Source organism: Amblyomma americanum, chromosome 7, assembly GCF_052857255.1.
Source record: "Amblyomma americanum isolate KBUSLIRL-KWMA chromosome 7, ASM5285725v1, whole genome shotgun sequence".
Lineage (NCBI taxonomy): Eukaryota > Metazoa > Arthropoda > Arachnida > Ixodida > Ixodidae > Amblyomma > Amblyomma americanum.
Genome location: NC_135503.1, coordinates 58,342,257 through 58,366,977, shown reverse-complemented (window position 1 = coordinate 58,366,977; position 24,721 = coordinate 58,342,257). Strand labels below are relative to the sequence as shown.

The window sequence follows — 24,721 nt, the reverse complement described above, 5'->3', positions numbered from 1 at the left end:
GAAGGCAATAGAGGCTATAAGAAGTCTATTGAAAGCCTATAGGCCATGTTTATAAGGGAGCGCTGTGTTGTCTTGCCTCCTTCTCGGTCTGTCGTCTTTCACAGCCGGATCTGATGAGTAATTGCTCCCTTGAATGAGAAAAACTGTTCATTGCTAGATTGAAAAACACGGTCTATATCTATAAAACCTATCTTATCCCGCAAGGCGGATTTCTGTGAAGCTGCTACTATTGATAACACACACACACACACACACACACACACACACACACACACACACACACACACACACACACACACACACACACACACACACACACACACACACACACACACACACACACACACACACACACACACACACACACACACACACACACACACACACACACACACACACACACACACACACACACACACACACACACGCACGCACGCACGCACGCGCGCGCGCGCGCGCGCGCCCGAGTTTATACAAACGTTTGTACACATGTGACATGTATGACCGCGTGGTCATTATACATCATCGCGTGACATCCACGGATCTGGAGCAGAAACGTTTTGCCACAAATAATCGTGATCAAGCGTGTAGTAGGAACTAACTCTTCGTAGCGCAGCTGCTGTGCACCGGAAAACTTCAATCAATGACTGTCCATATAATGGGCTACTCTGACGCACCTTTCTCAGGACTTCTCTCACCTCGACTGTCCGCGAGCATAGTTTTGCAGCCCTTCAATCTGGTGCGCTGGCACCATGTAAGCAATGCAGGAGCGATGTGTAAACCCAACGCGATTATCACCCAGCGCTTAGCGAGATCATTAGTGAATTCATGACTTCATGGCGCATGTAGTGAAGTATGCGGTTGTGTCATGAAACTCGGTCCCCATGCACGCGTCGCGCGTCGACTCCACCGACAGTTTCCTCAGATGTTCGCACTGCGTCACCAATGCTCACAAATGCGTAAATTCGTGTCCACGTGCACCTTCCAAAATTTTTGCCGAAACCCGTGTCACTTGCCGCATTTCGAAACTCGGTTATCCCTTTCGAAGACACCGTAATCGAACAATGCCTTCCAACTGACTTCGAGCCATTCGCTCTTGCCCTTTAGCGACGTCTGTACAAAGGGCGTCCGAACTCAGCCATTAAATAAAGCAGACCAGTGGTTGTTGTCTTCCTGCCTTCCTTCCGTTTATTATAATTATTTTACACGAAGATGCACTCTGTAGTACCTTCATTTTATTTTTATTTTATTTTTTTCGGCTGGCGCTCGTAGTGCCTCCCTCGTACGCAACATCCCACGTTCCCTTCCGCATTTCCCTCCACTCCATTTTATTTATTTTTTCCCCGCCTTCTTTTCTTCGTCATTATTCCATCGTCGATCGTGGAAGCACCGCGCCCGCTATGTTCGACGGCATCTCCCATCCATCTCGACGCCCGAGGACCCGCCTACGAGACTCGTTATTAACAACCGCAGAGTGTACTCACCGACGCGGGACAACTCGGCAAGGAAAAAGAAAAATAACAGTGCGAAAAAACAAAGAAAGACAACATTATAGCGGTGCGCTGATTGCAGCGCCCTGCTTTCATTTTTCTTTCCATCGACAATTTTATTATTCCCTTTTTTTTTTCTTTTCTCTTAAACTATGCTCCTCGTGTATCGATGCACGCACTGACGCACGCACGCACGAACGCCGTCGCTTGATACGTGTGGTCGTGTGTGCGTGCGTGCGTGTGCAAATCGACGGCGGTGGATGCAAACACTGGCACGGCGAGAAAAAGGAAGGTGTCGTGAAGAAAAGAAGAAAGAGAGACAGGCATAGATGAATGATAGCTTCGAAAAGAATAATATGAACAGCGGGAATGCACACAGCCCATGAGAACAAAACACGTGAAATGACACGTGTCCTGACTGGCAAAAATGTACCGTGCTGATATGGGGGTATCATAAGTGACATGCCCAATGCCTTTATTTTGCTCTTAACCGCTCCCCACTACAGCGGTTGTTTCACCTAAGATGTGCTGCAATTCTTAAAAGCAGCCTTTTTGAGTTAGAAGAGTACATTTTTTCGTCATAGCTTTGTCAGCGGTGTAACGCATCAGAATACAGCTAAAACGTGCTAACTAGAAAGATGGTTAACTAGTACTGAGTAAACTTTCAACTGCTACTGTTACTCTCCTTATTCATAATATTCATTAAGAGGTGTAGCCCACCGTAATTGGTATCGACATCAGTATTTAGAATTTCCATCACTGTGGCCTGACTTTGGCTACATTGCACCAAAATACATGCGCTTCCGAGAAGCTCGCAGGCAAAGCAACCCCTCCAGTGCCAGTAACTCGTCGAAATAGCCTAAATTCGTCGAGATGGCAAACAGCCGTAAAGGCTATTTTTAAAAATTTCAGAACACCTTAGGTAAAACATATATGCGTCTATGAAGAGCTTGCGTTGGTCCTCGTCACTTCCCTCACAACTCGGTTGAGGCGTCAACCGATAAGTAAGGCAGTTGCTTTACTTATCTATTTGCAAATACTGCAGGTCTTTCGCCGGCTCATGCAGGAGTGGGTATGAATGTTGGAAGATGACAAATAGCGGATATAACAAGTGAAACAACTGTATGCATAAGTAAATACAATCTCAGGGGCACCATGGCGGTAATAAAGTAAATTCATGGCGATTAACATGTTGTGTGAAAGATTCACGTCAGTTGCTGTTCACAGTATAGCAAAAAATAGCTGATGGGAACAAGGAATATTTATCACCATAAACGTGGCTTATGAGCTGCTGAAGCAATTCATCATTTTTATTTCTCGAGGAGCGGCTGAGTGAATCGCGAATGCAAGCTTCTAATGTTGTGTTCAAAATCACCACGATAAACATTGTTCTACGCTGCTCTAAGCTGTGAAGACCTGCCTTTCTAGTCAGGTGAGATATGCTCGATTGCCCGGGACAGTTTGAGTATATAAAGCATGTTTCTAAGTATTGACGTCATTCTAGTTTGCCTATCAAATATTTGTGTGCCTTTTTCCTTTCCTTATAACCAATTTTTTATTTTACAGCGCAGCTGTTTATGGCCCGTTTTCCGGTTGAGCGTCACTGGTGGCGTAGCAAGGTCACGTGACCATCCTCTGCCTCTGTCTCGCGCTAACCTTTGTCGTCTTCGGGTGGGGTGCGCGCTAACTCCTCATCTCGTTATCACGCACAGCTCTTCCCTCGACCCGTGTACGCAGGCCGTGACTCGTGCATTGTGCAACTTTCGTTGCTATCTTGGGGGGGGGGGGGGGGGGGGGGGGTCAAAACGCAGGCAAACGCTTCGAAACGCCTCTTGGGCGCTCTGTGGGCGTCTGCTTGAGCATCATAAGAATTTCTATATATAGGGTAAAGCGCTGTAGAAGCCATACAACAGGGAACACCTGGACAACGACGTGAAGGGAGAGACTATATATTGTAAGGCAGGTGTGAAAAAGGCACGATTGCGGTGCTCGGTAATGCGCAATTACAGCGCAGCTGTTTTGAATGCGCAGGACGATTACGCTACTCGGTAAACGTAATCGTAAACACGCTACCCGCGCAGAAGGGCGGTGCCAAGGTGCCGTCAGGATCCAGCTGTGAACGCTGCCAATGTAGAAGCGCAGCGGCGATATGGACATGATCCGGCTATGAAAGCCGCTTGAATGCCGCAGTTTGCATGACAACCAGATGACAACAAAACTTCAACATTCAAACTCGGAAATCACGCACAGCAGTTACAATGTGATAACGCACAGCCGGGTGGTTAATAATGCTGTTCTTTCTTTTGTCTTCTATATTGCTCATAATGCTGTAAAAGTGAAGCAATAGAACCTAAGCTTCTGTTACGTATGCAGCACTAACTTTGTAAAGCGAGCGACGCATTTTATATCGGGTGCTGTGGTGTGCGAGTCGCAAAATATCGGCCATTATTTTAAGTTGCCATCGCTTAACCAATAAGACGGTCGTTTGTCATTAACGTGACTGCAATAATTCTATAACTTTTTCTTCACCAGACACACGACGCATTTTGGCATATAGCGACTCCTTCTGGGAGATCGAAATTTGACACATATGCGATGCTTTTTCTGGGAGGCCTTATAACTCTTTTTCAGCAAACGACTTGACCCTCCACTGACTGAATGAGTGCAAGTGTGACTGCTTAGAAAACTACAACGACTTTTTATTTGCCATTATTCAAACCACTCACAGGGTGACCCCCTGAGGGTTCCACCATGGTTCTTAAAAAGAACCTCACCCCAGTGCGCGCAGTGACGCCGGGAAGGAAAGAAAAAACTCGAAACCTCTGGAAAACTGACTCCTCGCCCACTGTGTAGCTTCAACGTCTTGCCTCTTACGGGTTTCTACGAAATCTCAAGGTAACAGCGTTTTCCCAATGTTTACAACTTCACGCAAGTTATGGCGACTTTATTTATTTATTTACTTTTGGAAGGGGGGGATATGTCATGCTGCAATCTCTTGGACGAACGTGCCTATTTATTTTTTTTCAGAGGGGCCCGGGGGGGGGGGGGGGGGGGGGGAGTGGAAGGGATGATCTACTTCTATCCAGTCCCTTCAGTCTGCATGCAGCAGGGATAGTGGAGAAATTGGAATGCAACCATTTTTTTTATGGTGTGGACGGACGGGCGGACAAAAATTTGAGGACAGAGAGAGAGATGAAGATGTAGCCGTCGAATGGATTCTCGCATTAATAACGCCGTGTTTCTCCAACCCTGGCACTTCCTTGCCACCATGATGCCTGTGTCGTCTTCGGCTGTGCGTCAGCCTTACGAACGTCTGTTCCACATTTAGATGGAACTGTGGAGACTCACTGCTTCGTTCTGTTCCGGATGTGAGGCGACAGCTTTAGACTTTGACTACGCCTCTTCTCACCTCGATGCGAAGAAGTTAACTTCTTAACTCGAGGGCAGTGGCGCAGTATGGCAACCGTATATGGTTAACTAAATAAGCTTGCAGCACCTCAGTGTTAAAACAGGAATTCATAACGGCTACACAGAAAAACAGTTTAGCCCAGAGTGCGGTTCGGGCCACGTCACCCTCGCCCCTCAGACAGCGCATCTTGCCCTCCCTCACCTCATCATGTCTTTCCTCCCTTGCCCTCACCTCACCATGTCTTTCCTCCCTCACCCTCGTCCTTACGAATTTTTATGCGCCCATCCTCCCTCACCCTCAACTCACCTAGTGAAATCCTCATGAGGTGAGGGTGAGGTTGAGGGAGGATGGGCGCGTAAAAATTCGTGAGGACGAGGAAATCCTCATGAGGTGAGGGTGAGAACGCCCTCATGAGGGCGCGCCCTCGTGAGGATGCCCATCTCTGCTAAGGAAAGAAGAGCGCAGGCTCTAAAAAAATTCCTAATCGAAGACCCGAATACATACGCATAACGCGACCGGCTCGCACACACCTGCCAAACTGCTCGGCCGCGCTGGGCGCTCGCACTGCGCATATGGCTCTCATCGCTATATCGACAAACTCAAAGGTGCATTTCCAGCTTTTTTTCTCTCTTTTTGGGCACTGCGGCCTAGGCGAAAATCCGGTTTGCGCGGTTATGAAGTAGAATATTAAAATACTTGGCTCGTGCGGCATCTCACGTAGATGCCAAGTAGTGCCATGATCAATGTCGACGAGCCATCAAAATTGCATGGTGGGAGAATATTGACCAAGGTATGTGGGGATGTGTGCAATTTCGGCGGCCAATCGCAAGAGGCAGGACCATGTTGAACAACATATGCCAATATATACACATTTCTTATAAGCGACATTTCATATAAGTGATCGTTACCTGTTGGGCAATATTGACCAACGAACCCTAAGATTTATGCTACACTGGCTACCCATCGCAACGGGTGGGGCAATATTGGGCAGCCAGGCCCACTTTGTATACATTTCTGGGAAGCCATTCCTACTTCCAGGGCAATGCTGACCAACTTATACAGAGTTATGTCTTATGTTCACTGGCCATAAAAATTAGCATGCCAACATCGACCAACGTATGCCATGATACATGTCACTCTGGCTAGCCATCGCAACTGCCCGGACAATATTCGCCATCGAATACCAGGCTGTACACGATGTTGGCAGGCCAATACTTCCTTCTGGCCATCGTTGATCGTTGGTCACCAAAGTATGCAAATGTTGGGGAATGAAGAACATAGCCAGGCCATTAATGGATGTGTTTCCGAATAGCATCGCCATTATTGGTCACGAATTGGCAAGAACGGGCCACCGCAGGACCACGGATCGCCAACGCGTTTACAATATCGGACGTGCTGCCTGGTGTTATGGAATATCTTATCCTAATACTGTCTTTGGCAGTTGAGCTGAAACATGCTGATGCCCTGTTTGAATGGACCAACGCGTTAACAGGCAGCAGCACTTAATCATTAAACCCAAAATGTCGCTATTTGGTGTTCATTCATTAGCGACAACAAAACGTACACAGGGCAGTGAAACGCGGCCATCCGAACTCGAGGCGCACGCTAGCACACTGTGTGAACTATACGAGAGGAATTAAAAAAAAAAACCGTAACGATTGAAAGGCACAACTCGATGAGCTCGCAAAGAGAGCGCAGGAATGGAGGAGAAAATTACGAGGAGCCGCGGCAGACAAGAGACGCACAACAAAGGCGCTATAGCGGCGTAAACCTGAGAACTCCCCCGTATCGATTGTGGTTACCGGAGCGAGGGGATCGATGGAGCGATATGGCGCGCATTAACTCTGCTCCCTCTATCCCCAGTCCACCTTCTTCCCCCTCTCTCTCTTCCTATCGCTCGCTTTCCTTTTCCTTCGGCTCACGCCTCTCTCAAGTCGCCCTGCGCCGGCACGCCCGAGCCAGCGGAATTCTGCCGTAAGGGGAACGAGGCTCCTATAGCGGTCGCGTTCATATCTCGCCCCGTCTCTCACGCGCTCCATGTCGGTCTGGTTGGACAAAGACAAAGGCGGCGTCCTTATCTCCTGCGCCTTAGCTCATTTTGCGCAAGTGCGGGACAAACTCGCTGGACCAGAAATTTGGCTCTACCCTTTATATCGCGGCCACTTAGAACTAATCCAAGCGGAGCTCAGCATTTGTAGCAGTATCGCAGTGGATTGGAACGAAAGATACTCGCAGCAGCCACTGAGCGCTATGAGCGGCTATGATGGCGTTTATCGGCACATCAGTGCAGAATGAGGCACGGTCGAGTACAACGTCTCGCTGAAAAACCATTACTGCACGGCATTTCATGTCATCCTGGAATACGGTAGTGATACCGTGGGAAAGGAGGCGTTTATCTCCTTTTTCCTCTGATAATCTCTTACCCGCCCTAATTGAATAATAATAATAATAATTGGTTTTGGGGGAAAGGAAATGGCGCAGTATCTGTCTCATATATCTTTGGACACCTGAACCGCGCCGTAAGGGAAGGGATAAAGGAGGAAGTGAAAGAAGAAAGGAAGAAGAGGTGCCGTAGTGGAGGGCTGCGGAATAATTTCGACCACCTGGGGATCTTTAACGTGCACTGACATCGCACAGCACACGGGCGCCTTAGCGTTTTTCCTCCATAAAAACGCAGCCGCCGCGGTCGGGTTCGAACCCGGGAACTCCGGATCAGTAGTCGAGCGCCCTAACCATTGAGCCACCGCGGCGGGGCCTTCGTTAATTAATAATAATTGGTTTTGGGGGGAAAAGGAAATGGCGCAGTATCTGTCTCATATATCGTTGGACACCTGAACCGCACCGTAAGGGATGGATAAAGGAGGGAATGAAAGAAGAAAGGAAGAAGAGGTGCCGTAGTGGAGGGCTCCGGAATAATTTCGACCACCTGGGGATCTTTAACGTGCACTGACATCGCACAGCACACGGGCGCCTTAGCGTTTTGCCTCCATAAAAACGCAGCCGCCGCGGTCGAGTTCCCTGCCTCGTCGTATTTCACGCCATGTTAGTACAGTTAATGTCGGTAGGCGGTGCCACCCAACGGGTGCAAACATGAATCAACATCACCACCTTCAATCCATTTTCAGTGCACGTTAAAGATTCCCAGGTGATCGAAATTATTCCGGAGCCCTCAACTGCGGCACCTCTTTCTTCCTTTCTTCTCTCAGTCCATCCTTTATCTCTTCCCTTGCGGCGCGGTTCAGGTGCCCGCCGATATGTGAGACAGATACTGCACCATTTCCTTTCCTTAAAAAAAAACTAATTTTCATTTTCATTTCCTTATCGGAGAGCCTCAGACCATTGGGTTCTCAGTCGGGCTCCGTCCAAGCGGACTTCAGCTGATATCAAGGACTACGCGGCCGCCACCATTAAGCCGAGCGTCGAGGGCACCGGAAGCGCTTCGCCACTCTCTATGGCTCGCACTTCCTGTTTTGCGGCGCCGTCGCCCTGGCGACCACTGGCGGACCGGATCTGCCTCCGAAAATACTAAACGAGAAAAGGAAGGGCCCACTCCTTCCCACTCGCAAACAAAGCCAGCACCCACTAACTCTTAATAAGAACAATAAGAACAAAAGGCTGGCGCGGAACAATATAAAATCATCGCAAAGAGAAGCCATTCCTGCAACGCGCATTTAAACCGTATGAAGCAACTAAGAATAAACAAGGCTCCGAGCAGCCGTATTCGCCCGCACCACGGTCAGGGCAGGGTTTGAGCAGCGCAAGCTCGCGCAGCGACTGCGCAAGTCCTTGCAATTCGATAAAAATCAAACTTTTTTTTTTCTCTATTGGCTGCGCGCCGTTCTGTATGCTCTCTAAACACTCGTGTGTGCGCATTTATGCTTACTCACTCTCCCGTCGCACCGTTCTTACCGCGCCGCCCTCTCTCCTTTCATCTCCCCCTCTCCTTTCCCGTACGCTGAGTCGATGTGAACACGTACAGACCACATCCGTCCAGCTGCAGGCCTCGTCCGCGCGGCTGCGCCGTTGGGCACACGGGAGAGAGTGGAATAAATGAGAGGCAGAGAGGCTTCTCTTTGCATGTACGACATCAACTCGCGATCCGCCCACTTCTGAAGTTGCTCGAGATTTTGTCAGCGTGCGCTCTCTGCGGTTTGTTTCTGTCAACACTCCCGCGGCCAGCCGGACAGGAAGCCAGCTAGCCAGCGCGATTCGAGCCGCCCTGTGTGTGTGCCCATGCGAGCTGTACACGCTGCGGTGACGCATTAGCTCCAGCCGTGTCCCGTATACTTATTATTCGTCATTTATTTCTCGACGAACACCTGCCAACTGTAGTGCGATAATGTGTCGTCGCCGGGGCCTTATGCGCATACTCGCGGGCGAGGACACACGAACGTGCGCGTACGCACATAAAGGTTGATTGTTAATATTCTGGGTGCACGCGAGTGGCATTAAATGAATTTCCAAGGTCTGGCGCTCTTAAAAGCCCGCAAATATGGCGAAGCTGAGACAGCTTTTGATTCCGCAACGCTCTGCGGAGCCATTGATTGTGAAAACGGGAAAGACAGGAATGCTGGAGTGGGACGTAGATATGCGTGCAGAAATAGGAGGCAGTAAAGTGCGAATGATTTCCAAAGAGGAACTCACGTATACACTACACCTCCGTAAGACCTGCTCCGTAAAATTAGATTTTTATACAAGTTTCTTCCTAACATGACTTTGCTTGTACTCGTCAAAGTGTTAGGGTATAGACTAATATCACTATGATAAGTAAGTTCAATAACATTAGCCCCGTTATTTCGGTCCACGCACCGTATGCGCAGTGAATACGCATTTTGCTCTAAGCTTCTCTTGCCCCGCCGCGGTGGCTCAGTGGTTAGGGCGCTCGACTACTGATCCGGAGTTCCCGGGTTCGAACCCGACCGCGGCGGCTGCGTGTTTTTATGGAGGAAAAACGCTAAGGCGCCCGTGTGCTGTGAGATGTCAGTGCACGTTAAAGATCCCCAGGTGGTCGAAATTATTCCGGAGCCCTCCACTACGGCACCTCTCTCTTCCTTTCTTCTTTCACTCCCTCCTTTATCCCTTCCCTTACGGCGCGGTTCAGGTGTCCAACGCTATACGAGACAGATACTGCGCCATTTCCTTTCCCCCAAAACCAATTATTATTATTATCTAAGCTTCTCCTATCGCATACGCAATACATCTCAAAAGAATGTTCTAGACAAAATGAAATTAAATATCTGCTTATATAGCACGTGTACTCTTCCTTACATGCTGCGAATACCGCCAGTGCACGTTCTCGGCGGAAGTTTCCTGTAGGTCAAGCCCAAAACGTGACACCTGTTTGTACACATTCAACAAAGAGGCGAAAATCTGATACACAACGCTAAGACTCAGCTTTATAACCTCGCTCTTCGTAGTCGCGTTCTGGAGCCTAGAGGAACAAGCACGCAACATGTAGCTTTTTATGTTCCCCCGCAAAAGGACCGAAACGGGCGCAGACGTGAGCTAAGGTTTCTCCTTGGCGATACAGGAGTATTCTGGCGCGCTTGTCCGCGTCTTTCGCGAAACAAAACGTAACAACAGTGTACTGATTTACTTGTTCGTTGCTTTCGCCGATTAACAACAACAACAAAAATTAGGCCCCCTCACTTTCGCTCGTTTCCGGATGACGGATGGGAGAGTACTCCAGGCACGGGCTGACGAACTCCAGGCACGGTGTGAGAGATCCGTCAAGCGGTCGTTCCGCATCGTATGTGTACAGTGCTGCTTAGAGCTGTCTCATTAGACTACAACGCTACGCGAGGCTGCTGAAAAAGCGTTCCTCCCCCTCCCTCGCTCCCTCTCCGCACGCTGCAAATACAAATGAGCGCGCATATACACGAGTGTCGCGCGAGCTGAACGCGCGCGCGCCAAGATCTACCCGCGTTTAGCGCCCCTGGACAACGTGCGCGGCCATGCATGCACTTCTGCGTTGATCCCGTTTGCTTTGTTTTCGTTGCGTCCTTGTTGCATGTCGCTGACAGCTCGTGGAAGAGTCTGCCGTGAACTGTATTCTCTTACCGCGTAATAGTTTCTTTTGTTGTTGTCGTTGTTAGCAATGCCGCCTTCTTTCGTCTGTTTAGATTTTGTTGTGTGCTTTCTTTTCTTTTCAGAGTCCTTGTTTAGCGCCTCCACATTTTATATACAGGCAGCTTCCGCACACCCGGCAAACGTGTTAACGAAGGGCCCTCGTATACATGTGCGGGGTGCGCGCAAACGCACACACATGTGCGTGTCCACGGGTGCGTGCCCTGTAATTTTCTCGCGCTATCCTTCCCCCGTTCTGTCTGTCTCTCTCTCTCTCTTTCACTTGCTTTGTTTTTATTGCCAGCGCGGGGGATGAGTTGTTTCCTTGTTAGCACCTCATAACCCTCCCCTTCCCCATGCACCCATCCTCCTATCTTCCCAGCGTCTCACATCCTCCCCCCAAACAGACGCTCTCCTCGGGCTCTTGGCTTGTTTCCCTAGTATATACACTGGGCCTGCAAGAACGAGGTACTGCTGATATGCCAAACGTTTTAAGTATACAGGTAAGGCTTTTTATCGGGCTAGAAAGCGCGGGGCGTTGAATTCTCTCTGTAGCGCCCTCTATCGCCGCTCTTTCTCAGCTCCCTTCCTTCTTTTCGTTTTTTTTTTCTCTCTTTCCACGCATTTTCGTTCCTTTACCTATGCTTACGTAAGCCTTGCAATGCCCGCAGCGCCCCAGTGTGTCCCGGGTGAGTGTCACTCTCGTTGTGCGCTCGTCACGTGTGCAGCGAAGCATTCTTGCGTGGAGCCAGTTTGGCGCTGCTGGCGCCGTGCATATATGTAGATTGTGAGCCGCTCCTGCCTTTCACTGCTGCCATACAGACGGCACTCGTTTTCCTCTCGCTCTGCGTACGAATAGCCTGCGACAATGCGACCCCGCATAGGCTGCCGGCCGGCTGGCCGTCAGTCAATCAAAAAAAAGGTCGATGTGTCTGTATGCACGAAGAATGACCTCCGTTTCTCGTTTTTTTTTTTCTAATAAAATGTTCGCATTTTCACTGGCAGCCGGTACATAACTATACTTTTCGACCTCAATATTTAGTTTTCTTCGAATCACCGGCGGAGTGTATACGGCCTCCTTGATTGTCGACTGAAGCTTTTGCGATCGTAATAACTTCGCGCCGGCTTTATCCATTTCCTGTTTGGCGCACTTTTCGAGGCGGGAAACACTGTTCATCAAATAATGAAAACTAAGGCTTTCTCCGCTTGCATGCGGGTGGGTTTATAGTCCTGGTAAAGCGCTCGAGGTCGAAGCGAGAGGGTCGAAGTGGAATTTGCGTTGTCCCCCTGTCGCATTACCATCTACGCGGTCTGTAAATAAGAAAGAAATAAAGAAAGAACTAAGGAAAAGTGGACGGAGAGAATGGATCAGTTTTTTTCTGTGCGGAAAGCCTTGAAGCGAAGAGAGCAAATGCTAACAAGCTCTCCGCGATCCGAATTTCCCGTCTGTGCTTCAGAGTCTGCAGCAGTGGCTTTTTTTTTTGTTATCTTGCAAATGAATACCGATATACGGAACAAATTTTCTGTTGATTTGTTTGCGGCAGCCAGCTGAAACTGCCGACCAAAGAACGTTGCAGTAAGAAAAAGGGATACCCTGTCCCTGCGTAAATGTTTGCACAGCGCGCAAGCACTCTCAATCTTTCGCTTGCGCAGTGTCAGGCGGCTGCGGAAACGATCTAGAGTAGCGTTTCGACGCCGCTGACGTGTACGTGTAGACGTAACGGTACGCGGTGCGGTTGGAGCTGATCAGTCCGCAAAGGCCCGATTCACACAGTTATAAAACGCAGTAGGAGTAACCTTTTGAGGAAATAATTACGACTCGCGGTGTGCTTGTATGAAGAAACTAGCGTAGAGCACTCACCCTGTGGCGACAATAAAGTGAAATCAAGACAACAGCTCACGCTTTCTGGATCCAAGAGTAGAAATAAAATGCACAAACATAGAGGCACCCGAGAGGCTTCAGTCAAACATTGCCTTTTTCAGGATTGCTAGTCGAGTAGTGCTCACTAAAAGAAGGTTGTTTTTGAGGAAGGGAAATGGCGCAGTCACCGTCTCACTTCTCGGCGGGCACCTCAACCGCACCGTGAGGGAAAGGAGGAGTGAGAGAAGGAATACAGAAAGAGGCTGAGTTGTGGAGAGCTCAGGAATGATTTCGGCCACCAGGGGATTTTAACATTCACTGGCATCGCACAGCATATTTGCGCCTTTTGCGTTTCGCTCACAACGTAACGCGGCCGCCATGGTCGGGTTCGAACCCCTGACCGCTAAGACGCCGCGGGGGATTTACGTTTGAAGAACACGCGGCTGAGGCAAAAGAAAGCGGCACACTTTCTTTGGGATGGGAAGGGGGAGACTAAAAGAAAAGGAAAGGTGCGGTAACTGTGTAGAACTGGTTACACGCGCAAACCGCGGCGTAAGGAAGGGATATGAAAGAGGGTGAAATGGACAGAGAGGAAATTGTTCATGTATACAGGCGCGGAAGTATGTGGATTGGTCCAGTCGACATGGGTTCGGAATCATGGTATCACAATAAAACATCCGCCTGCACACAGCAGATGCCTGATATGATAGATACCTGATACCTGATTTAATATCTGCAGCGAGTCCTTGGACCCAAGATATTAAACTTATTTTTGGAATATGGCGGGGTGCTTGGCTTGAAGCACTTTGGCACGGGCCGGCCCGGTATCGCACTGCCTCCGGGATCGGCCCTGGGCATATTACCGCGGCGCGTCTTTGCTTTCACTCTTTGCTCTCGTATCCTTTAACTCTCCTACTTTCAGCACGCGGAAGCGAGCGTGGCTCGGCTTGAGCCAGTAGGCAGGCCCGTGCACTTTCCTTTTCCTTCTGCCTCTCAGCAACATCAGTCGACAGATGCCGAAGACGAGCGCATGCAGCGTACGCCAGTGTCGAAGGTAACATGCCACATGTTCGTCGTTTCAGACCGAGGCAGCAATTTTGCCCCCTCGTTTGCTCCAATCAAATGTTCTCTCACTCGCTCTGTATGTCTTACCGATTCCGTTGTGGAACAAGCACACCGGTGCGGACGCGATGTAACGAAGTTGGTTCAACCTATGTTCGCGTGTAAACCGACTCATTCCATCACCGTTGCGTGCCTGACCTACAACCTTATCGGTGTCGACAAGCGGGCAGCACGCATGCCGCGCGAAGGCGATGGACCGCCTAGACTCGCTGCACGCATCTCAAATCTCCCCAACGATCGCGCGCTTCCTTCGGGAAATACGGAACACTCTCAGCTCAGAATCTCCCATGTATACACACACAACACCCACAGCGGTTCTCGAGAGTGAGCAACGGCCTCGTATAGTGTGTGCGCATGGCCCCAGGAAGCCGGCGTACAGATCGCTTGCCTGTACACTTCAACGAGCATCGCGAGAGCGCAGCGTATATACAGAGTGTAGTGTCGCCCGGGACCGAAGGAAGGCCCGCTGACCCCGATGCTCGCACATCACACGTCGGCGTGTAGCGCAGGACGCCATCAGCGCCGCGTGGGGCGTCCAGCCGTGTTTACGACATCGTGTCGGGCCCCGAATCGCGGTGCTCTTGCTCTCGTGGCTGCATGCGCGGAGCGGCCGACCGACCGGTCGTAAAGAAAGGCGCGTCCCGGTTCGCCCGTGTCCCGATAGGTGCGCTGGTAACACGAGAAAAAAGAACAAGCTCGCAACGGGCGGAACACTTTCCGGGCTTCGCACTGAACTGAATGTGCTCCCAGCATCAAGAGTTTTTACAACTGAATAATTTATAGCAAAAAAGAGTCAATTTCGCCGCTATATTTACATACAGCTTGTAATAGATGAATGCAGCCCAATTCTGAGTGTGGGAATTGCTTAGTGCACCAAGCAATGCGCGTTGAATGCATTGCACAAATACCTTCGCCGAGGCCTGTGTGGGAGGTTGTACCTTGGCATCCTGCAGTTAGAAGTTCATGTCGGATTTGCAGCACCGAGAAGTTCGAGCGGTGATGGAATGTTCTGAGTGAGTGTGTGCGTATGCGTATGCTCCTTCGCACATATCGATGTTAATATAATTTAGAGATAGTTTTGCCTGACTTAATTCTATAGCTGCCAATGCAAATAATGTATATATGGCCTGCATCGACGTCAAAATGGCCGCCATGTTTGATACAAGGATCGTACCGTGAAAGCCTAAGAGTTTATTTAAATGGTTCAGCGCCATTTGATCGGAATTGCCCTGTGGACGAAGTGCTGGGTTCTCCATCACGGGGGCTGCGACTTCGCTTCAAGCCATCTATAGAGTTTTGATTCAGAGTGAAGTGCGACTGGCAGCTGACGTAAGGTTAACAGAAAAATAAAAACACGCAGGAACACTAGCGCGGCTCTGTACATACTGTAACCGACGACAATTACTCGCAAGTCGCGTACGTTACCAAATTACCTCTTGCGATTGCTTCCATTTCCTGTGCACGCCTCACATGTAATAAGTCAGCATCGAACATTAGAAGAATGTTATAAAATTAATTTTTAAGTTGCATTAACATTACATGTTACATTGGAAAGTTATGCTAATGTTAAAAATTAACAAATAACGTTGGATGTCGCGTGGTAAACATTTCATTTACGTTTAAAATAAATATTTTCTTATGTCGTGGTCGAAATGTAGTTTTAATGTTCGAATCATGAATATAAAACAACATTCACAGCAATTTCAAGCATTGCGTCTCAGAACTGTTCCCACTGGTAGTGGCGTAATGGTGTTCTTCAACCAGCATAATTTTGCAGTTGAATATCACAGATGACACCTACCATATATTGCATGCAGCGCAAAAACATTTCACTACAAACTTTGCATTTTACTCATCTACTACTGTCACTTAGCGCACCCTTCAGGGCTGGCTATAAAAGGGTGAGGCCATGCTGTCTGTTAGGAGGTGAATGTGCGAGTTGCATGCACGAGTTGTGCCTGAGAGTTGTACGTATGCTCCTTATAAATCACTGAATGAAGTTCAGCGCCCTCACAATCGGTGGGTCTGGCCTTGCAGGGTTGCCTTACATTTTAGCGAAAAATGCATACATTTTGTTTGAATGTTTATGAAGGTTCGAAGAATGTTGTCCCAAAGTTTTCTGTAACGTTTCACAGACGGAAGAAAAAAATTACACCAAGAACAATGTAATACCGTTTGACCAAAGAAAGTAACATTGTAGTAGCATTTCGGTGCTGCGTGGGTAGAAATGACTCATACTCATTGTTAACTCACTCTGCTCCTGAACACTTTTGAACGTCCAATAAGACCTTGAACGCTGCTACGAACACTACACATGTACTGTGTTCGCAAATGTCGTTCTCATTTGATACCGGTGTATTAAAGTATATGAGATCGTATAGTATGTTGCCTATACTTTAATGCACTGAAAATGACTGAATGAATGGCTCCTATAGGAAGAGATGCAAAGGCAGTAGTACTTGGAGGGTTGTCCCTTTACAACAAAGACTTAGTAGCAAAGAAGGTCAGCAGCCAGTCGCCTCGTTCTCATGAAGAGCGCCACGAACTTGTATAGGTTCCTTGAACGAGCAGGCGAAGTCAGTTTTTTAACAACAGGGACAACGATCACGTAAAGTGCGAACAGTAATTCTACTTCCAGCCAACAAATACTGTGGAGATATCAATACAACCCAATCGTCAACAATAAAACGTTGCTCTTTATGACAAGGTCTGAGTGCTATTGAAGCAGCGCAGTGCTGCTCTGATGATCATTCGCGTGGCATCCACATTACTGTGTGAGGCCAGGAGCTGAACTCAATGATTCAAGCACTAATCAGACTAATATGGGAGCTAAAGGTTTTATGTGTACGTCCTGCCAGCATTTCATTTTCAATTCCTCAACAAGCGCTGCACTTGTTACGCAGCCCTGTTACCACCGGCCGACCTCTCCGCCTTTCTTTCATTAAAATTCCCTTTCTCTTCTTCTTTAGCATGCGCTTGTCTATAAAAAAAAATAAGAACCACGTAAAACAGCCGAACAAATCGAAGCCTGTAGTGACGAAGCACGCTCCCAACGACTCCGCGCAGTGTTGTTTTTCATATTGACCACCCAAGCTCCTAAGAACAAATGCGCGCCCACTATGAGCTTCAACAAACATCGCGCTCGTCGGCTATATATCAGCGCACCCTCACCAGCCTATTTCTCATACGAACAACCGCGCGTAGCAGCCGGGGCCGGAAAGCAACGCAAAGCGGTCGGCATCGTCTGCGCGCCAAGTTTTCCAGTCGAACACGAGGAAAAGCTGAAAACTTTCCATCTCCCAGGGCGTCAGCGCGGCGCCGCGCGGACAGATGCGCGGGGGAGATTTTCGTGCGCCATCTAATTCATCAACGAAGATTCCCGGCGAGCCGACCAACGGCGTTCCCAGCCACCGACCGCCGCGGCGGACGCTGTCTGGGAAGCGCGCGCTGCGGCCGCTGGCACGCCACCGCGAGGCACGCATATCTCCACCCCGCTTTCCCCGCTGCGGGGATAGGCTTCGAGCGGCCGGTGCGGATAGGAAGAACGGGGAGAGCAACCGAAAATCGCGTGACTATTTTCCACCGGACCGCCATCCGGCGAGACCTCCGGCGAGCCGCACCCGTATCGCAACAGATGGCGCTAGCTACCGACTGACGCGCGCGCCTCTGAGTGGTGCCGCTCGTTTGTTTTAAGCGAAAAGTTTGACCCGCATATTTGCACGAAATAATTGGGACAGAATACATAAACGATTGCGGAGGTTAGCCATTCTGTATAACGTAAGGCGCACTTGCGCTGTGTACGGAACGGAGAACGGAGGTAGCATCTAGAGAGCGACAATACGTTCTTGGGAGCAAAGGGAGCACTCTCGTATTCAAGCTCAGCAGGAAAGAAGGACAGTGGTGCTTCCTGTTTCAAAGTGAAACCCTTATGCTCCTCATCGGCAACTAAACCCGGCGGCGTTGACCAAGAAAAGTGGTACCTTCATGACGTCACCATGGTCATGCCTGCCGTCAGGAGTAGACAATAAGATAGTAACGGGTGCAATAAAGCAGACAGACGAGACGGTAGTAGTTAGTGATAGTGGTAGCAATAGTGGTAGTTTTGGAATGGTAGATGACTTTACTGAATATTGATGAGGGTCATTAGGGTCATTAATGACAGTGACAATGGTAAAGGCCTTTAGATCGAAGGTCTTTTTGGTAAATGTCTTTAGGTCAACGGCCTTTAGGGTAAAGGCCTTCAGGATAAATGCCTTCAGGTTAAACGCTTTTAGGTCGAAAACCTTTGGGGTAAAGGCTGTTAGGTCAAATGCCTTTATGGTAAATGCCTTCCGGGTTAAGGCGGTTATGGTTCAAGCCTTTAGTGTAAGGGTCTTTAGGTCACAGGATGCTCTCGCATTCACAGCATGCCAAGACCTTAAATGCTCCCACCGTAACTTTTCCTATTTAGTTCTACGCAGAAAGAGCCTCTAACGTTGCGGAGTGACAACTGCCGGCACTGAATAATAATAATAATAATTGGTTTTGGGGGAAAGGAAATGGATAAAAGTCTCGCACTACGTACAGAGAGAATTTTGTGTTAGGTTCCAAAGTTGCGTTCTTTCTGATGTTGTTACCTTCCAAAAATTGTTCATGTTGACTTTCCGGCGTAAACGTCATGCAAATTATTACAATATTTTTGAAACAAGAGTGTAATCGCCATTTGCAGCCACCTTAGCGCGCCTAATGTCTGCCAAGAAAAGCGGTAAATCAAGCCTTTGTAGTTGAAGGAATATTCGTTCTACTCCGGGACGGCTCCATAATTTGACACGACCGATATCTGATTGGACAAACATTTAAAACAGAGACAACGTTGATACAATGTCTCTAGAAGACTCCGCCAAGGTGATGTAGGCTTCAGAGAAGGTATAATGGTTATTAACGTGAACCTAAGCCTAGCCACACGGTCAGAAAAAAACCAACAAACTTCTTATAGCTACATACAAAACAGCACATAAAGTGTACATTGTGGCCGTGGGCTTAGTTCGTATCAGTGCAAAAGCAGGTACGCGCAGTGAGAGTACCTTGGAAGTAGCTCTTGGTGCGCAGGTAGGAGACGCTGAGCCTGAGTATGGAGAGCTTGTCCAGCTTGGACAGCACGTTTTGGTCGAAAGGCAGCAGGCTGGCTAGCGTGTCCAGCTCGGCGTTCAGCCGCTCCCGGTGGCGCTTGCTCGGGTTGGACTTGACCGGCTGGCCGTTGGGACCTTCCTTGGGAGCCACCCGAACGCTGTTTTAGGAGAAGGGGGGAAGAAAGGAGATTTTGTGTTGTGAGCAACGCACGCGGGACAAGGATGCACAAATGCCTAGTTGCACTGAGTTAATAATAATAATTGGTTTTTAGGGAAAGGAAATGGCGCAGTATCTGTCTCATATATCGTTGGACACCTGAACCGCGCCGTAAGGGAAGGGATAAATGAGGGAGTGAAAGAAGAAAGGAAGAAAGAGGTGCCGTAGTGGAGGGCTCCGGATGAATTTCGACCACCTGGGGATCTTTAACGTGCACTGACATCGCACAGCACACGGGCGTCTTAGAGTTTTTCCTCCATAAAAACGCAGCCGCCGCGGTCGGGTTCGAACCCGGGAACTCCGGATCAGTAGTCGAGCGCCCTAACCACTGAGCCACCACGGCGGGTTGCACTGAGTTGCAATGAGGCAATGCGGGACATGCGCTAACTGGACAAAAATGCACCCCCCCCCCCCCCCCCGTACGTTATAGGGATCTACAGTAAGCTCGCACACTGTGGCCACGCACACGAAAAATAATTGGCAGTGGCTTAACTTGTTTAACCCTGGAATTCAGCGAAAAGCAAGCACGCTTGCTAAGCGTCCGAGGCTCGTCCATGGCAGCTCCACTACACGCTAACGACAGCCGTTCTTTATATACCCGCACGACGACGTGGCTATGACTTGTATCACATGGTCTTACGACACCCCAATCGGATGTCATCACGTGGCTTCACATCCCCCATCGGATGTTCTTAAGGTCAACCAAAAGGTCGTGGCTCAAGGTCAGGGGTCAAGGGTTCTCGACACAATAACCATACCACATATGGTCATAGACGGCTATCCTTGGTTGGGCTGAAGGTCGTTCAAGGTCGTTGTGCTGCCTACCCGAAGACTGCTTTACCTAGCGTAGTGAAGCTTTTCGCTTCAAAAATAAAGACGAAAGATAATCCAGTTATACCCGCGAAACGATGCGCGCCATTGCTGCAGAGTTGCATTCGCACCGATCGCGTTTGCGGCTGGCAAGGAATAGTCGCTCCTTTCTTTTGCTCTTGTATGGGCGCTTCCGTATAGAAGACCATGCCGTCTTCATGGCGTCTGCACCAAACCCTGGCCAATCCCCCACCGTCGGTATGCGCCATCGTTTTTGAGGCAACAACAACAACAACAAAACCATGCATTCTTTCGGAGATGTCTTCCTCTTCGTCTACTGTACTTCTTATATTCATCTTCTTTTCTTTTCCAAGTTCAGATGCGCAACATGGGTACCCTATTCCCCTGTGCCTATGTGCAACCATGTACATAGGCCGGTAAAGGCATGGTATACTTTCTTTTGTTACCTTGATAGCTTCGACCTAGCTGAATCGTTATGCAGATTTGAGCTCTGCAGTGCTTATGTGCAGTGCACTGCGCGATACTCTCGCGTGCAAAGAGTGGAATGCATTCGTGCATTTAAAAAATGCTGGTCTGTGTTATCCAGAATGGTTTAGACAAACCACCGGTGCGCCGTGCAAAACCTTCGAGCTCGCTCACTCAGCGCACCCCATATGCAGCGACAAACGATTCGCAAGGAACTGCCCCGAAAACCGAAAGAGGTCATGTTTCGACCTCTGTATGTTTCGTATGTTTCGACCTCTGATGACGTCATGAATTATCTAACGTACAGCAGCGGGAATAAGAAGCTGTAGCCAGACGACCAAGCGAGTCAGCACTTTCTCTGGGGCCAGAAAATTTACGGAGGAGTGTGTACTCCCCGAACGCCGGTTCGCTTAGCTGTGACGGGCGCACCGTCGATATATCGACTCCGAGATCGCTGTCCGAGAAGCAAAGTGCAGGGAAGCGGTGAAGCGCTTCTTAATTGAGGCAACTGCGTCTGTGTGCGAACGCCCTTCAAGAAACTTAATGGATGCCAAGTTTCTGTCGCGATCGATGGAGCTGCAACAGCACAGATCGCTGGCGAGTGCATATGAGATGGTTGTATGGGCCCGGAAGGCAACGAGCATGATGCGATCGTGAATGATTAAAACACACGACGAATGGTTCGAACAGGAAAGAAAAGGGAATCACGTTTATAGGTTTGTTATTTTGTGCCCATTTGGAATGGTTGAACTCTAAACACAAACACGGATACACGGGAGTAAAAAAAGAGTAAGCTGTCCTGTAGCGCACTACCTTTTGTAAAAGAGATTGCACTAGAGGGCAGTTTGCTCCCTTTTTACGTCTTTCTGTTTAGAGTGTAGGATTAAAAGAAGTGGCGGAAAAGGTGTACAAGGCAACAGGCGTCGAGTACTCCGGGTGGCAAACTTGAATGCCGTCGAAGATCATGATATTGTGTAAACCTGCTCACCACGGAGCTTACATTCTGCGGAGTGGAAGTGGCCACACCTTACAATACACTAAAATCTCAACACAACATTGAAGTCATGTAAACGCAACATAAATCTTCAGCCAGCATAAAATCTTCTCTTGAGCGAGTGCGTTAGTGAGCGGTGGTTACTCAGGAATCTGCGAGTCCTTTAGCTCTGAAATAGGGATGGCATGCACTTGGCACTTTACACATAACTGCCTGATTTCTTCCTGATACTAGGCGGTGTTCCTAAAGAGGCATGCTGTTGTATCGATTTAGGAGAAAGATGACTGACGCCAACCAACTTAATTTTTGGAAAAAAATTTAGAGATTTCTGCACAATCCAAATCACGATCTTTCTTGTTTTCCAGCTCCATGCTGGGAGCCCTGGCACCTCAGCGAATGAGCAGCAGCAGACTGCTTGAGTATGCCGGGGACCCTATGCATACATCAGCAGGTGGCAGTTCAGCAGAAAGTTTGTATACTTAAAAAAAATGCTGGCGGCTTGGCATTGCTAAGCACGAGATATTCTGGGAAAGCGCAGTGGTTTGCAGGTGGACTCCACAGCCATGTACCTGAAAGCGCGATTGAGTTGTCTACTGACCCAGGCAGACAGCTAAGTGCGTCTTTAACTTTTTCATCGCCAATGCGAATTTACCCAATGTACACCGGCAGTCTATGCTCCAGCGCAGCGCTTCTGCAGCACTGTTCCGAACGCCATCGCGCTGCCGTGTATCTACCACAACGTTGTTCACGCCAACACATCCAGCTCTCTGTCACTACCGCCACATAACTCAAAGCGAAAATATTAGTTTGATAGCGATATCAGCTTATGAAGAAGACGATGTGCAGTGTATCCTCCGCGGTGACTGAGTGGTTATGGCGCTTGGATGCTGACTCGTAAGACGCGGGTTCGATTCCGGCCGCGGCGGTCGCATTTCGATGGAGGCAGAATGCTATAGATGCCCGCGTGCTGTGCGATTACATTGCTCGTTAAAGAACCCCAGGTGGTCGAAATTTACCGGCGTCCCTCATAGCTGAAACGGTTCGGGACGTGAAATCCCATAAACCAAACTAAAACAAACCAACCGATGTGCAATGCACAGCGAGAGAGTGTGTTGCAGTTTAACACGAGGCGTGTTCGGCTGTGGCAATAGCCTATAGTGCACTCGCGTGGTGACTAGAAAAGCTGATCTGTTCGCGCCGCCGCGGGTTCCAATCCCCGTCGCGGATATCTGTTTGATTTGTTTTTATTTATTTATTTCATTTGCCCAAAACCCACAAGCAGCGCAGGAACACAAGCATCACAAGATCTTGCTTGGGGTTTACCAATCGGAATATGCTTTCGCTCTAACAGGCATATTACGGAAGTCAAAGCAAGAAGCCATTTGGTACGCAGGAAAATAACTCATATAACAAACAAATTCAGAAGGGGCACCAATAGTAAAAAAAGAAATAATTGTGTGGGAGTAATTCTGTTTGGTGCCCAATTCGAGGGCATTGTTATAACGATGCGGCAGAAAGCAGCACACAAAAAAACAAGAATTTCAGACCTTCACAAATTGTTTGCGAATTCGTCTCCGAGTAAAAGTGAGGAAACCAACACGCGGTTTTTATTATTTATTTGCCACGTGCTTTTATATCCTAGCATGCAAACAACGCCATCTATATAAGCATTCTGCACTGCTCCAGAAGCAGGATAAGGAATTTACCTAATTTTGAAATAAACTATATAGCAGAGAAAATAATAAACAGGGAACATATTCTTTACTGTTTACGATTTAGTGAAGTTCGGCCATCGGCGTATTGCGTGAGCGCCATTTTTTTTTCTGGCATCTGCATAGTTCCCTTTGCGTAACTGAAGACGCATCTTTGAAGCAGCGCCAGTGCCTACGCAAATGACCTTGTGATCGATATTTTCTGCGGCGATTAGACTAGACGGTGCACGTTACGAAACAACTTTAGTAGCCCGTTTTCCATTGCTAAACACGTGCGGTAGAACCACCTTAAATAATAATTGGTTTTTGGGGAAAGGAAATGGCACAGTATCTGTCTCATATATCGTTGGACACGATATTGCTGTTTGCGCTAATATATTCTAGGTCCAACTGTGATCCAAGACACGTGCGCTGGCGTTTAGCTATGAATGCAGTTTTTCCCAGCCTGGCAAAAAAAGAAAATAAATAAATAAATAAATAAATAAATAAATAAATAAATAAATAAATAAATAAATAAGGAAAGAAAGAAAGAAAGATCCTATTCGTCGCTGCCCCAAACCCGCCGCTTAGCTTTAGAGGATCCACGCTCGCTAATTACACCTTTTCTAAGCGTCCCTTCTCCAGCGAGGAGAGAAAGTCCAGTCGCCTTCTTTGCAGCTGTAGAACAAATGTAAGAAATAAGTTCAGAACACCAGGTAAAAACAGAACGCGGTCAGAGCCGCAGTCTAGGCTGGGGAAGCCTGCGCTTCGCTAGGTCACATCAGGCATTGAAGCGGGGAAAAAAAAAAAAGATGAGCGAGCAGCTGCCTATGCAAATGAACGCGCGAACCTAAAAAAGCAAGAAAAAGTAAGATGAGGGTCAAGACAAGTGGTACACGCTCTTAACATCAAAACGAGTAAAACGGAGGAATGTTGGAAGGTGAACGACGCGGTGGATGGGAAGAGAGGAGTCCTTTTCCCTACAGATTCTTCGCGGCGTCGCGTTCAGAGCGCTCAGTACGTTGCGGTGGTGCCAACCGTGCGGTTCCACCCCAGCATCTGGAAGCGATCCACGCTGCTCGCCGTTCTTTCTCCTTCCGCAGCGATCTCTCTCCCTTTCCCCAGCCTTGCACACCGTTCCCTCTCCTTCTCTCCTCTGAGCGCCATTACGCTTACGACGCGCCGCCCCTTTCCGCGGCCGGCGCATTCAATCAAGATGGCGTGCCTCGCGAACATCTCGTTTGCGCGTTGACCGCTGGGCGCGCGGCGAACATTACCCGGCCCCGCGGCGCTAATTCGGTTGACTGGGTGCCCAGGTTCTTCCTGCCTTCTTCTCTGTCGTGCGCGCGCTTCTTAGCCTTTCTTTCCTTTGTCTTTTACTTTAATTCGTTTTTTTTTTCTCCCCAGCTCGAACCCCCGGCTGTGGTAGCGGCAGAAGCGTACGGCGCTCTTAGATAGCCGTTGCAC

The 24,721-nt window shown here is 48.8% G+C and overlaps 1 protein-coding gene across 1 annotated transcript in view; it reads right to left on the bottom strand.

Annotated features, from left to right (window-relative positions):
• Window positions 1-24,721, bottom strand: part of ss (aryl hydrocarbon receptor spineless) — a 143,893-nt gene that overhangs the window by 54,645 nt on the left and 64,527 nt on the right. The window contains exon 2 of the mRNA XM_077632317.1: window positions 19,012-19,214. Within this exon, the coding sequence (XP_077488443.1) occupies window positions 19,012-19,214 (203 nt within the window). The remainder of the gene's footprint in view (window positions 1-19,011; window positions 19,215-24,721) is intronic.